This window comes from Phalaenopsis equestris, unplaced genomic scaffold, assembly GCF_001263595.1.
Source record: "Phalaenopsis equestris unplaced genomic scaffold, ASM126359v1 Scaffold000202, whole genome shotgun sequence".
Lineage (NCBI taxonomy): Eukaryota > Viridiplantae > Streptophyta > Magnoliopsida > Asparagales > Orchidaceae > Phalaenopsis > Phalaenopsis equestris.
Window position 1 is genome coordinate 652891 of NW_018164644.1, and position 15635 is coordinate 668525.

The window sequence follows — 15635 nt, forward strand, 5'->3', positions numbered from 1 at the left end:
TATATAAAAGTGATGAGTAGTATTTCGAGCCAAAACGAGCCGAATACGAACTAACAAATCTTTGTTCTAGTTCGGCTCGTTAACTTAGCTAAGCACAAGCTTCTTAACTAAGCCGAACACGAGCTGTTCACGAACAATGAGCCGTTTTCACAGCCCTAAATGTAACCATGATTATATTCTAAATCAAAAATAATTTTTTTTTAATATAGTCTTATTTATTCCTATCTCAATTCATGGTTGATTCTTTACAGTGTGAGACGATATTTTCGTGAGTGAAAAATTATTTCATCCTCAACTCATTCGAATCTTTATCTTACCAGGAAACATTTTAATTTAAAATATTATTCTCAAAGGTTTGTTGTTTAGAATGTGTGTGTGTGTGTGTGTACAAAGGTAAAAACATTTATTTTTTTAAAGCCAAAATTATTTTTAATAAGAGATGCATTGATTAATATTTCAACCAAATGACATAATTGATTCTTTTCTTAGCAACTAAATTTTCCTTCAAGATAATATCCTCAATGTATAGTATTCAGAATGGAATTATATTTATAAATTTCAAATCAAAATGCTGCCTCATACTTAACTTTCGTTATGGGAACGAGCAAAAATTTTTCTGTTTCAAGTTCTTTTGAAGATGGTACAAGCCTCCACCTTGAATTGAGTTGGTTTGGGTGCCATCCAGAGGTACATATTCATCTAAGAGTGTAAGTGAGTAAACCAAATTCATTATGAAAAACACAAAATTGGCTCGTTCAAATAATATTTGACTTGAGCCAAAGTGGGAGAATGCATCAATGACAATAATTTTGATGAGATGGCATGATTGCAATGGTAGTTCATTGGAGAAGTCACAATCGGATAATGTCGGAGGTGGCATCAAGGACGAAAATTCAACTCACAATGAAAACTCACGGTAGAATGGTTTGAGGACCCGTTAACTAAACTCATGATGGGGGTCGACTCGACATGATGAGTGGGTATTAAAGAAACTTGCGATGGCAGTTCACTGGAACCATTGTTGCCATTTGGAGAAGAATAGAAGTTCGTAAGACAGTACTAGGGTTTGATTGGAAGCAAGTATCATTGGAATCAATGGAGAATTGAAAATGAGGGCCTTGAATCTTATTATGTGGACTCTGATTGTGTTAATAAATTGTTCACTTAGAGTTCTCAATTTCACTGATCAAGCTTTATTGTGACCTGTAGCGTCGGAAAGACAACGTCGTTGTATCCGGTCTAAGTTCAGAACCCAAGAGCACAATATTGCAACACCTTTATGTAGCACCCCTTTAGAGTATTGTGGTGTCATCATTGCAATGCCCCGGTGCTAATAACTAAATTGAGTTGTTTTTCACTTAGAGCTTTCATTTTGTTGAAAAAATGTGAAAGATATTGATTTTCTATTGTGCAAAGGAGAGGGGAGGAGTGCCCTGGAGTTTTCAAAGTATGGAGAAGCTTGAGTGTGTTGTAATTTATAAAATTCTTTTTATTTTTTTCATAATGGATTTCTTAGAGTATTGTCATGTGGTGCTCAATTTGTGCACCAATTTTTTTGGGTGTTATTTATCGTCTTATAAGAAAATTTAGAGCATTCAGATTGTAGCTTTAGATGAAAATTGTGAGCACATGACTTAAGGCTTTAGAAGGAACCTATGAACACACGGATTAAAAGCTTATACCATTTGATCAATCTTATTATAGCCTCTTGATTGCAATCACTTTGTTATTGTTTTATTAGCTTCTTTAATTTATTTTCTTTAAAGAGGTCCAGCTAAAAATATAAAAACTCATTTTTGTTATGCACAAGGGCACTCACTTTTCTTTGCTTTGATTTTATGTTGGTCAAGGATCTTCATTTATAATTCCATATTTGATATAGTGATTTCTTTTCTACTGCCCGTGGTTTTTTCCATCTTGGGTTTTATACGTAAAATCTGTCTTCTTTATTTTGTTTATCTCATTAATTGTTGCATAAATTTAATATTAAGTACAAAAAATGATATCAGTGCTAAGTTATGATCTCAACAATAGCAACAATGAAGTATGACATCCCACTTTTAGATCATAACACTAGATTTTAGCTTTGACAGATTAAGATGTGAGCTGTCTTAATGCAGATGGATCTAGAGTTTCAACGGATTACCTCATTATGGATGTTTAAGGAAGCAACTTAAAGATCAAAATTCACTTTCTCAAATTCATCTTCATCTATCAAATTAAATTCTATAAGTTGCTTTGAAGGAGAAGACCATTATTGTGTTATAGCTGAAATTATGCAATTGTACATGATGAAAAGTCTAACAATTAAGTAGCACTTGAAGAAGCATTTTTACTCTCACATGATGACTAAAAGTCTATTCATTATTGATCATTTAACTATCTTTAAGAAATCATCTATAATTTAGAAGTCATGAAAGTTAAGTATGACAAAGAAGAGTTGACATTAATCATGTTGTGCTCAATGCCTTACTATATACAATGTTTAGAGATGCCATATTGTGGATGAACTATCTTGTTTGAACCAGAGACACTTACTCTTAATAAAGTATATGATGATTTATTTTCTAAAGAGAAGATGAACCTGCTTGTGGATGAACCTGCTTGTGGATGAACCTGGTGCTTAAGGAGAAGGCTTGTCGTTTGAGGTAGAACTCAAAAGAGGAGTTTTGGTATTGATACAATGAGTAGATCAATTTCCAAGAATAATGATAAATTTTGTAATTATTGTAAGAAAAAGAGGCACATCAAAATTAAATGTTATGATTTGGAGAATAAAAAAAGGTAATTTCAAATTAAAAGAGCAAATAATCAGATCATTTTAGTGAAGCCTGTTTAATAAGGAAGTTGCAGTGAAGGTGAACTTCTAGTTTTCTTTGATAGTGAACCTATGACGATTGGATTTTTGATTCAGCCTACATGCTTCATAATAGAGACTAATTTTTAACATATGAAATAGTGTCGCAGGGTACCGTATTAATGAGAAATAATGACCCATTTAAGATTATTATTGTTGGAACGATTAGAATCAAGATGTGATAGATTCATCAAAACACTCAAAGATGTGAGACATATCCCAAATCTGAAAATGAATTTAAATTATTTTAAGTACTCTTGATATAAAAGGGTATAAGTACTCTAGTGGAATTGGAATTTTAATGGTTGGTAAAGGCTCTCTTATTATGACGAAAGGACAAAATAAGGTTGTTAGACTATATGTTTTATAAAGCTCTACAATGAAATTTATGTTTTGGGCATATGAGTGAGAATAAGATGGTCGAAGTAAACAGAAGAGACGTTTTAAATTGTTAAAATATTAATAAATTAAAGTTTTATAACTAGTGTCGTGTGTTTGGGAAACAAAAAAGAGTTAAGTTCAATATTAACAGTCACATTACCAAGGAAATATTAGACTACATATATTATGATCTTTGGGGACCATCTACAATATTATCTGATGATGGTGCCAAATATATGCTGACTTTCATTAATGATTTTTCTAAAAAAAATTTGAGTTTTCTTCTTGAAATAGAGATGCAATATTTTTACCACTTTTAATGAGTGAAAGCTTAGAATCAAGAAGTAGACTAGAATGAAGATTAAACGTTTCACATTGACAATGGGTTAGAGTTTTTTTCAAGAGAATTCAATATCTTTTGTAAATCAAAAGAAATTATGAGAAACTTCACCGTCTGTCACATACATTAGCAAAATGGTGGGACAGAGTGAATGAACAATGCCATAATTGAGAAGGTTCTTTGCATACCCTCCGATGTCAAGCCACCTAAGTTATTTTGGGCTAAAGCTGCTTTTGTAGCTTGTTACTAGATGAATCACTCTCCTTCTATTGCTATTGAAAAGAAGACTTCATATTAGATTTGTTCAGGTAAACCTACAGGTTACTCTAATTTAAGAATAGTTAATGGTTATACTTATGCTTATATTAAAATGATAAACTAGGGCCTAGATCTATAATATGTGTATTTATTGGTTATGAAACTGAAGTTAAATGTTATAAGTTGTGATGCCCGAAAACTAAGAAAGTGATCATTAGCATATTTGATGAGTTTGTTATGTTACATATAACACTTACCACAGCATAAAAGGTTGATGATTGGAAGGAGATGTCTAGTAGATAAGTGGAGCTTCATTTTGATACATGTACGTCTTTAGGCATAACTTCTGATTCAAATTTAGATATCATGGTGATCCTATATTCCCAACACCACAATAGAAACCATCACAATATTCTATTGCCAAGAATAGAAAAAGAAGAGAATCTAAGCTGCCTTAGAAGTATGTTGAGGCCAATTTGGTTGTTTATACTCTAAATGTAACTAAATGTATCAAGTGTGGTGAAGAATTCAATTGGCTCTAGTAAGTGAATTATTGTTATGTAAGAGGAGTTTGAAAGTTTCTTTAAGATAAAAAAAATATTTCACTGTAAATGGATGCCTAAGAAGGCAAAATAGAACATCAGTAGTCAAAGATGCCCGATATAAAGCTAAACTTGTTGTAAATGTATTCAGTCAAATTCTTGGTGTAGACTTTACAATTGTAATCTCTTTGGTGGTCAACCACAATTCAATTCAAGTTTTACTTGATATTGCTATTAAGTATTTTCCTAAGCTTGAGCCGTTACATGTAAAGAATGCTTTTTTGCATGCAGAGCTTGAAGATGACTTATATATGGAGCAGCCTGAGGGCTTTATGGTTACAGAAAAAGAAGATCATGTTCGTTTATTAAAAAATCTTTTTAAGGTTTGAAACAGTCTCGTAGGTAGTGATATAAGAAATTTGACTCATTTATGATCGGTCATGAGTTTAAAAGAAGTAGCTATGACAGCCGTGTTTACTTCAAGAGACATCATAAGTAATCATTTGGTTACTTGCTCTTATATGTCGATGATATGTTGATAGTTGCTAAGAATAAATAAGACAATAAAATGTTAAAAGCATATCTTAATAGCGAGTTTGAGGAGAAAGATTTGAAAGTTGCAAAGAAAATACTTGACAAAAAGTTTCATAGAGATAGAAATACATGTAAGTTATTTCTGAGCTAGAAAATGTACGTTGATAAAGTTTTTCAAGGTTCAATATGTAGATTGCCAAACCTGTCAGCATTCCAATAGATGCGTATTTCAAACTCTCATCAATACATGTTCACAATCAGATGAAGAGATGGAGCATATGTCTTAAGTTTCATATTTCAATGTAGTAGGATCTCTCACGTATGTCATTGTATGTTCTCGTCAAGATTTGTCTAATGCAGTTAGTGTAGTTAGTAGATATATGAGTAATCCAGTAAAATAACATTAGAAAGGAATTCAGTGGATCCTTGGGTATTTATATTGAACAAAATATGCTTGTTTGAATTTCAGGAGGACTACAAATAAAGACATTGGCTATATTAATTCTAATTTTGCTGGACATCTCGATAGAAGTCAATCACTTACAGGATAAATGTTTAATATTAGTAGTTGTGTGATTAGCTAGAAGGCCACTTTACAAACAATTTTAACACTATCTACAACTAAAGCTGAGGGCATTACAACAAATGAAACTTGTAAAGAAGCTCTTTGTTTGAAAGGTCTCTTTGAAGAACTTAGTTAATATTTGAAGATCTCCACACAAATGTGTGATGGTCAGGGTGATATTTGTCTCAATAAAAATCTCATTCTTAATGAGAGAACCAAACACATTGATGTCTATTATCACTTTATTCATGAAGTTATTACTCGTGGTGATATTGTTGTAAGCAAGATCAGTTCCTACGATAATTTTGCATATGTTGCCCAAGACACTATCTATAGACATGTTTCTGCGATTTTGTCAATATTCATTCTTGATCATTAAAATTTTGTAAAAAAGGTGGAGAAAGCTCTATTCTGCATATTTGAAAATTCATGTCAAGATGGAGACGGCTAAATTTGTAACCCAAATTTTGTTGATCATGCTTATCATCTTATAAGAAAATTATGAGCATGTGGATTGAAGTTTTATAAAGAAACTATCAGCACGTGTATTGAGGCTTTAGAAGGAAATCATGCGCGTGCAAATTGAAAGCTTCGACTATTTGATCAATCTTATAATATTTTTTAAATTGCAATCCACATGTTATTGCTTCGTTGTTTTCTTTTAACTATTTCCTTTAAAAATGTTCTGCTAAGACTATATATACATTCTTTTGTTGTGTACAAAGACAGTCACTTTTTCCTTTTTTATTTCATGTGTCCAAGGCTCTCAATTTGTAATTTCATATTTGATATAGTGATTTCTCATCATCTCACAGTGGGTTTTTCCAGCTTGGTTTTCACATATAATTTATGTTTTTTTTGTTTTTTTATGTTATTATTTGTTGCACAATATTAAGTTATAAAATGTGGCTCGGTGATTTTTCTTCTCTTTCTGGGATTTTTCATGTGAAATATGATGTCCTTTTTGTTATCATGTTTTGAACTTTACTATTCAAAATTTCACCTCAGATTTTTCGAATCAGCTTATGTGATTTACATCTCCAATATTGACATGCTCTGATTTGAGTCGAAGCTTGGGGTTACAGCTCAATAAACAACTCACTATCTCATTAGAGAGTCAAGTTAGTGCTGGCCTATGAGGCATCTCTGCTCATCTACACCCCTAGTTGCAGTCTTTGGAATTGGAAGCTAATTTTGGCTCCCCCATAGCAAAGTAATGTCTATATTTCATATTTTGTAACTTTGCACTTTTGGCCGTAGTTAATATAATGAATGATTTTGAGTCCAAATTTTATCCCATTTTTGCCTCCATCAATGAACTTCAGCAGTCAGTCTGTCGAACAAAATATCGAACGCCAATAATTTTAATATTAAAAATTATGATTTTATTAGAATAACAATTACATCCCTAGAAAAGCTTGATAGCAGTGCGGTGTAGATTTTATTTTTTAAACATTGGCGGCCAGAATCATTACAGAGGGGAGAGTAAGAAGGGTGCCGTACCATTAATACACTCCAGTACTCGTTCGTCTCCTCCAGATTGAGCGGAGAGGAGCCTCTGTATCTCTGCGGCGAACCTTCTCATTGCAGGCGGCGGCAAGCAAACGGGAACGACAATTCCCTTTTCCCCGCTGGCGTTAACAAAAGGAACAAAGAAACTGGCAACGCCAGGAATCGCTCCCACCCCACCTTTAGCCGGACCGCCGTACACCGCCTTTCCCCAACCAAAATCCACATCACCAAACCCCGCACGCGTGACGTCAGATACCACATAAGTCCGCACCACTGTGAAATGCGGACGACCATTCATCACCATGTAATCAGCCAGAGAATGGAGGTAGTCCCCTGAAACTTGCGACTTTGCCCGCTTCACTAACTCCACCGCATAATCCAGGGGGCGGCTACACAGTTCCCCTGCCGTAGCTATAGCAACTGGGAAAGCGAAGGCATTGCCATAGAAGCCAGAAGGCAGAGGTGGGTTAAAGCGGCCGCGGGTGTTGACGATGCAGATGATACGGAATTTCTCCTTTGGATCTGCTGGCTGAAGGGCCCGCGTGCGGCTTTGCCATAAGCAGGCGGTGAGAATGTCGAAGGTTGAAGAAGCGCCACGGAGCTGCGGAGGCAGGCGAGAACGGAGGATCCTTATTTCGCGGGGGCCGAAAAAAAAAGAGCAGTGAGCCATTTCGTCAAGAGGGATGATGGTGCCCTCTGTGTCGGGGACCTGTTCGTACTCGTGGTGGGGAAAATAAGGAGCTGGACTCGGCCCTGCTTCTAGGAGCTCTCGGCGCCAGACTGGAATAACACTAGGCGATGACGATCCGCGAGCTAGCTCTCCCACAGCCGTCATTAGCTGAACTAGTCCCGGCGCGTCGGACATGGTGTGGTTTAGCCGGAGGGCCAGGATGAATCCCCCGCAGCTTAGCAGGGTCACCTATAACACACAAACATTAAATTTATAAATATATTAAAAAAATGTTCTTTTTTTTATTCCATAGTGGTTAAAGATCGGAGCGCAAGAACGTTGACGTAGGCACCAACCTGGATCAACAGCAATGGAGTGTTAAGTACGGCGGAGGTTCCCTCAGCGTCGAATAATAGCTCTTCGAGACAGGGGAATGGAGGCTGCAGGGCATCACCGAAGTCCTCGAGCTTCACATCAGCCTCGGCCTCAATGAACAGAACACCCTCGCCAGTGCAATCAACAAATAGTTTCTTGCCGTCTCCTTCACGGAGCCGGCCGGCAAAAGGGTAGTAGAAAACAAGTGTTCGAGCGAGGGCGTCACGTATGACGGCTGCCGGATTCTGGCCGGCCATGGCAAGCTCGTGTCGGTAGAATTGGATGACAGGTATCTGAAAGCGGAGGCCTTCCTGGTCGTCAATGTCTGACAACCGTTTGAGCTCCCGTGGCGTAGGAGAAGCTGGAGGCACCAGCTGTGGCGGTCGCCGGCGAACGGAGAAGTGGAGTGGAGATGAGGCCATGGGGGAAGGTTGGTTAATTTGATTGGTTGCTGGAATTGTGAGTGAGAGGTTGTGTGACAAATTGGAGAATTTATAGGCGTTGGGTGTTGGGCGGAGAGTGAGTGAAAGGGTTGCGAGGTTCCGTGGTTGTTTTCTAAGAAGTTACAATGGAGTGGGAAGGGGAGGGAACGCCCCGACGGTCCAGTCAACTCACTATTAATTCTTCAGTAAAGTATGCTCTGAGGTCTCATGACTTTAAGTTGGAATGGATTTGGCCTTACGAGAAATTATATTGATGAAAAAGAATTAGTGCGTAATTGCATTGTAAAGTCGGGGAAAGCTAAAGGAAGTTCTTAACAGCGAGAACGGAAGTCGGCTGTAGGTCATGGTCTTGCATATAAAGGTTTGAAATTTATACTTGAAAAAGAATTAGTGCGTAATTGCATTGTAAGGTCGGGGAAAGCTAAATGAAGTTCTTACAGCGAGAACGGAAGTCAACTCTTAGTTATATATATGTTTGATATATATATATATATATATATATATATATATATATATATATATATATGCGTGCTATTATCTTAGCGTTGTCGAAAGTTCAGCACACATATAGATGAAAGAGAAAAAAACGGTGATTACTCCAGAAATTTTTACGTGCAAAACCCGTAAAGAAAAAACCACGGGAGCTGGCTCAGTTGCGGCAGTTGCGGAAATTCACTATTAATTAATGATTACGGAAATCTCTTGTTTCAAAGACGGAAAAATGTAACTATATTTTTCAGATTATAACATCGACTGACGGTGTCTGGTTGGAGGTGATCGATGGTGGTTAGTGCTGGTGGATGAGGATTGACGGAGGTCGACGACGATCGACGGTGGTCGACGGCGGTCGGCGGTGATGCTGAGCTGCAACTTTTCCTCAAGGTCTCAAACTCTCTCTCTCTAAATTTCATCTTCCTCTCATGTGAGTGGTGGGGGTCTATTTATAGTGTTCTAGGTACAATTAATGCAGGAATATCAATCATTTTGATCAAACGGTCCAGAGAGTTTTCTCTGATCATATCGTGTTTAATGAATATTTGAGTGTCTTAACGATGTCAGAATTAAGTGATCTTGGTATCGTTGGGTTTGTCTTGTCGAGCCGCTTGATTCGAGTTTAAAATTGTCAATAACGATATCTGTTTTTCCTTCCAAATGTGTCCAGAAATCTTTTAAGGGTGGTGTAATGACTTGATTTGAGTTTGATTTAACTCAAATTAGACTAATTTTCATATCATCATGTCTGTCTCATTAAGCCGGTCAGTTTGACTACAAGTTTGTTGAAATCGGAGCTCTGGATGACTTTTTATCAATATTTAAATATTTCTTGCTTAAAATATAGTCTTGAGATTTATGTTATGCTTCGAGATTTGTGTCAGATGATGAAAATTTGTTGGTGACGTATCATATATATATATATATATATATATATATATATCACTTTTCCGTAAAATATAAAAAAAAATCATGATTTGAGGTGTGAATTAAGGTGTAATTGGCGGCAATGGGCGTCGAGCTATGGCAAGAGAATTGCAGTTTAATAAGCTCAAAGTGTTGTTCTCTTTTCTCTTTGAGAATAAAATTTTGAGAGAGCTGGCTGGAAAAGAAAATTTATACAGTTGTATAGTTCACAGTTTTCGCTCTAAAAAATGAGGTTGTGCATAGAAAATGGACTTCATTGTCAATTTTTGAGGTCTATTTATTTATGGTATGAAACAACTCTAAGCATGATTTAAGATGCATGCACCAAGAAAATATTGTAAATGCTGTTTTTGAGAAGACATCAAATTAGGGTTTTAAGTAATATTTGACCAGAGCATAGTGAACATAATTATGAAGTTTTCTTTAGATTTATCTATGAAGGTGAATTGATTTAAATAAAATGGACAACGATTGAACTTTATATCCTGATGAAATGTTTGCTGAAATTTGAAGAAGCATGGGAGATGCTAGAATAGCTCTTTAACAGTTCACTCTCATTAATTCCTATTGATCAAGTCCATGTAAAACGATTTAGTAATAGTATTTTTATAAACTTATGATGTCCTAAAGTTCTTATTGATATGTGACAAAAAACTCCACTTGAATCATTTGATTCCTTTTTATCGGCAAAAGCCTGTATTCAAGAAAAGAGAATATATTTTTCTTCTCCGTCTTGAAATTGGCCATTTATATAATATATTTTAGAAAACATAAAATATTATGTGATAAAAAAAATATGAGAAGAAATAAAATCCTGCAAGTGCATATTTCTTGGGTAATAATGTAAGTGATTGTATTTTTTTTTGGTTAAATGCTTATATATATATAATAAATTTTAAAAAAAAATGCTAAAATTCGATTGATTTATCATTTTATTAGTTTGCTTAAGGAATTTTTCATAGGCCCACTAAACACCTTGATCTGGCCAATTGTTGCTCAAGTTCGGACTACAAGCCTTAATATGACCGGTTTTTGTACATGTTTTACGACAGTGGCAATAGCATGATATTGGAAGCATCTTTCTTCGTGGAAGGGCACCCCATGCTCCATGGATCCAGTTGTTGCTGCAATCTCGAAGATTCGCCTACAAATAATGTAATGTAATAATCGATTCAACTAACACTACGAACCAAATTCAAAAAGGTTGACACCTCTAGTTGGGAATTGCTATCATCAACATTGGTCACATATTTTTCAGAGCTTCGAGTAATTTTAGAAGTAGCATATTACTCAGTTTTCTCTCCGACCAAGTCATTGGCCACCCATGTGAAAAAGGTATGCTGAAAGATCTCGAAAATACTAATTATTATATTTCATATTTATTATAATTCTATATTTAGAGGGTTATAAATTATATGAAGGATCTTGGGAATCTCTATTTAATTCTCTCCTTAAATTAGAGAAATTAGTTGTCTCTTATATTTTGTTATTATTCCTTTCTTTTTCTATTGTATTCTGTTTTTATTGTTTTCATTACCAGTAGTCTTGTAATAGGTATTTATACCCCTCTTTTCGTCAATAAAATCAAGTCCTCTCATTCAGTGTATATTTTTGGAAGATGATATAATTTTGTTAATTAAGACCTTTTTTGATGTTGAGTGAAAATTTGGAATTGTTAATGAGTATTTTAAAATGTTATGATGATTTGTTGTAGTATAGCCGGAATCGATGGCACTTCCTCCCTCATCACTGGCCACAAACTCAACGGCCAGAAATACCTTCAGTGGTCTCAATCTGTCATGATGTTTATCTGCGACAGAGGCAAGGACGAATATATCACTGATGATGTCGTCGCTCCAACCAAGGATGACCCAAAATTCCGGACATGGAATCCAGAAAACCACATGGTCATGTTGTGGTTAATCAATTTCATGACCAAAGACATCGTCGAAAATTTTTTTCTCTACGACACGTATTTGGGATGCTGCTCTAGAGACATACTCTCACTCAGATAACACATCCAAGCTTTTCGAGATCGAGTCAATCCTCCACGATCTTCGCCAATGTGATCAATTTGTGACTCAGTATTTTAATGCCCTCTCACGTTACTGGCAGCAGGTTGACATGTATGAAGTTCATGCCTGGTCATGCACTCCGGACTCCAACTTATACCGTCAGATCATCGAGCAAAAAAGGATATTCAAATTCCTTCTCGGCCTCAACAACTATCTCGATCATTTCCGCTCTCGTGTATTAAGCTTCAAACCACTAACGAGCATTTGTGAGGCCTTTTAATTACAAAATCATAATTTTTCATATAATTAGTGATGAAAATTAAGGAGAGAATTATCTCTGAAATCTTATTTCAAATCATCAACTATGAGATTATATATACCGTACAACTATTTCCAAATTTACAACCTTTTTCAAATATATCCACCCTAAATATGGAAAGGAAAAAAAAAAGAAAATTAATTTAAGTTGAAGTCATGCTTGGGCCTATCTCCACCTCGCCCAATCTCTTCGTTGACTCCTCCGCCCTTGTAGCTCGGGTTCCTTCACCTCGACACAGCGACAACCCATCAAGCAAAGGTCGTCCCTAATGCGACCATTGCCGCAAATCATGTCATAATAAAGACACGTGTTGGGTGCTTCATGGAGAGCCAGCCGATTGGAAGCCTTAGTCTGATCACGCTCCTGTGCCAACAACGCTGTCGCTGTCGATGACTTTCCTGCACCAGCGCCCACTCCATTCAGCAAAGAGCAACTAGATTTGCTGCACAAATTGATCGGCAAATCACCAGATTTGGCTATTCCCGACCATATCACTGTCTTGCTCTCGCATCAAAGTACGTTCTACCATGCCTTCACAATCAGTCAAGGATCCCTCGGTCAGTGGATCATCGATTCTGACACTTCTCATCACATGACTGGCGATGCCTCCCTTCTCCATAACTATATGTCATGCAGAGACAACTCTACCATCCGCGTTGCCAATGGCTCTGTCTCCACAGTCACCGGCTTTGGCTCCGTGTGCATCACCCAAAACATTCTACTCCGATAAATTGCAATTGAATATCCATCAAAAAGTTGACTAGTGATCTGAGGTGTATTGCTAAATTTTTACCTGCTATGCGTGAATTTCAGGATGCAGACTCGGGGACGACAATTGGCAATGCTGAGATGTGTTCGGGTCTCTATGTCATCAACGGTACTTCACCATCACGACCTCGTTGTGAACATTTGTCTACCCATCATTCTGTCTTCAATTCTAGTGTCAATAAAGATTCTGAAATCATGTTATGACATTTTCATCTCGGCCATCCAAATTTTATGTATCTTGTAAAACTATTTCTAAATTTATTTATCAATAAAGATGTTCGTTCTTTTCAATGTGAATTTTGTCAACTTGCCGAACACACTTGAGCATGAATCTACTATACCTATGATTGATGACTCCGACATTCCAATTGCTTTTAGGAAAGGTGCTAGTTCCATCCGCCCTCCACTCATGTACGAACACACAATGCATCTGATCTCCAACTTTGTGTCTATGAAAGACTATCTTCAGCTTACCGAGCATATGTCACTGCATTTGACAATACACAAGTCTCAAACACAATTGATGAAGCTCTCAAACACCCGGGGTGGAAAGCAACCATCAATGAGGAGGTAAGAACCCTACAAAAGAATGGTACATGGACTGTTTCAAACATGCCAAAAGGAAAGAAAGCAATCGGCTGTAAATGGATCTTCAAAGTCCAATACAAGGCAGATGATACAATTGAAAGCTTAAAAGCACGTCTTGTAGAAAAAGGTTTTCACAGTCCTACGGTATTTATTATAAAAAAACATTTGCCCCTGTGGCCAAACTTAACGCCATCAAAATCCTTCTCTCACTTGTGGTAAATGAAGACTGCCAGCTTCATCAACTTGACGTGAAAAATGCTTTCCTAAATGACGATTTGGAAGAAGAAGTTTACATGGAAGCACCTTCCAGACTAGAAACATCCGTAGTTTCCACTGTTTATTTACTGCCAATGAAAAAATAAAAATTCTTACTGTGTTTAGCTTGGCCACTGGTGTAAAAGTCCTTTGATAGTCTATCCCATAAGTCTGAATGAAACTTTTGGCCACCAAACTAGCCTTGAACCTTTTACAACAAAATCTGCAAACTCCAAAAATCATTGTACGGACTCAAACAATCTCTCCGAGCATGGTTCGATAGATTTACAAAATCAGTGACAAAACACGGGTATACTCAGTGTCATGCAGATCACACTCTCTTCGTGAAAACCTCTCCCGAAAAGAAGATTGCAATTCTGATCGTGTTCGTCGACGATATCATCCTCACTGGAAATCACGAAGAAGAACTCACAAATTTGACAAAGCTTCTCATTCGGGAATTCCAAATCAAAGACCTCGGAAACCCAAAGTTCTCTCTCGGCATGGAACTAGCTCGATCAAAACGAGGAATATTTGTGTCATAACGAAAATATACATTGAACCTGTTGAAGGAAACATGTATGTTCGGTTGCAAACTCGTCGATACTCCAATGGATCCCTACAAGAAGATCGACACTGAGAAAAATAACACACCTCTGGATAGAAGGAGATATCAGTGACTCGTGGGGAGACTCATCTATCTCTCACACACACGACCCGACATTGGTTTTTCTGTTAGTGTTGTTAGTCAATTCATGAACAGCCCTATGGAAGAACACATGAATGCAGTATACAGAATCTTTAGATACCTCAAGATGACTCCAGGCGAAGGGCTACTGTTTCAAAGGAATAAGGATCGAAGTATAGAAGTGTATTCAGAAGCAGACTAGGCAGGAGATGACTCGGTCCGACGATCGACTACCAATTATTGCACTTATGTCTGGGGAAACCTAATCACTTGGAGAAGCAAAAAGCAATTTGTGGTATCATGAAGCAGCGCTGAAGCTGAATTCATAGCTCTTGCACTCGGGATCTGTGAAGGAATGTAGATTTGAAGAATACTCAGCGAACTCGGAATGCTAACTGAAAAAACTGTCAAACTACAATGTGACAACCAGACAACCATCAGCATTGCAAAGAATCAATACACCATGACAGAACAAAACACGTCGAGATCGATCGACACTTCATCTCAGAAAACATTAAGAGAGGAGTCGTCGAACTTGCATATATTTCTTCCCGACATCAAACAGCAGATATCTTCACTAAGCCTCTCCCAAGAATCAACTTTGAAGAATTATGTAACAAGTTAGGCATGTACAATCTGTACAACCCAACTTGAGGGGAAGTGTTGAAAGATCTCGAAAATACTAATTATTATATTTCATATTTATTATAACTCTATATTTAGAGGGTTATAATTTATATGAGGGATCTTGACAATCTCTATGTATTTCTTTCCTTAAATTAGAGAGATTAGCTATCTCTTATATTTTGTCATTATTTCTTTTATTTGCTACTGTATTCTATTTTTATTGTTTTCCTTACCAGTAAGTCTTGTAAGGGGCATTTATACCCATTTTTTCGTCAATAAAATCAAGTATTCTCATATCTTTTCAAGGTAAACACGACATTTATGTTTAGTTCGCCAGTAGTGTCAACATGGAATGATCCTCTTCCATATATAGGATGACCACCCATGTGGATGTTATACGCAAAACCGAACTTACCCGCGCCTCTGTCAAAGCCGCCATTGGACTTGCCTAGGACTTCTTCCATGGGTTCTCCAAGTTT

The 15635-nt window shown here is 36.7% G+C and overlaps 2 protein-coding genes across 2 annotated transcripts in view; one reads left to right on the forward strand and one right to left on the reverse strand.

The window, feature by feature from the left end:
- Positions 1-4767, forward strand: part of LOC110022699 (protein RER1B-like) — a 43941-nt gene extending 39174 nt beyond the window's left edge. Inside the window, exon 4 of the mRNA XM_020721773.1 lies at positions 4530-4767. Coding sequence (XP_020577432.1) covers positions 4530-4767 — 238 coding nt within the window. The remainder of the gene's footprint in view (positions 1-4529) is intronic.
- Positions 4768-6885: 2118 nt separating this feature from the next.
- On the reverse strand, positions 6886-8663 carry LOC110022686 (benzyl alcohol O-benzoyltransferase). The gene is made up of 2 exons (XM_020721761.1): positions 8016-8663; positions 6886-7908 (listed from the first exon to the last, which is right to left on the reverse strand). Exons 1-2 carry the CDS (start codon positions 8454-8456, stop codon positions 6949-6951), a joined length of 1401 nt encoding a protein of 466 aa, XP_020577420.1. The 5' UTR covers positions 8457-8663; the 3' UTR covers positions 6886-6948.
- Between the last annotated feature and the right edge of the window lie 6972 nt (positions 8664-15635).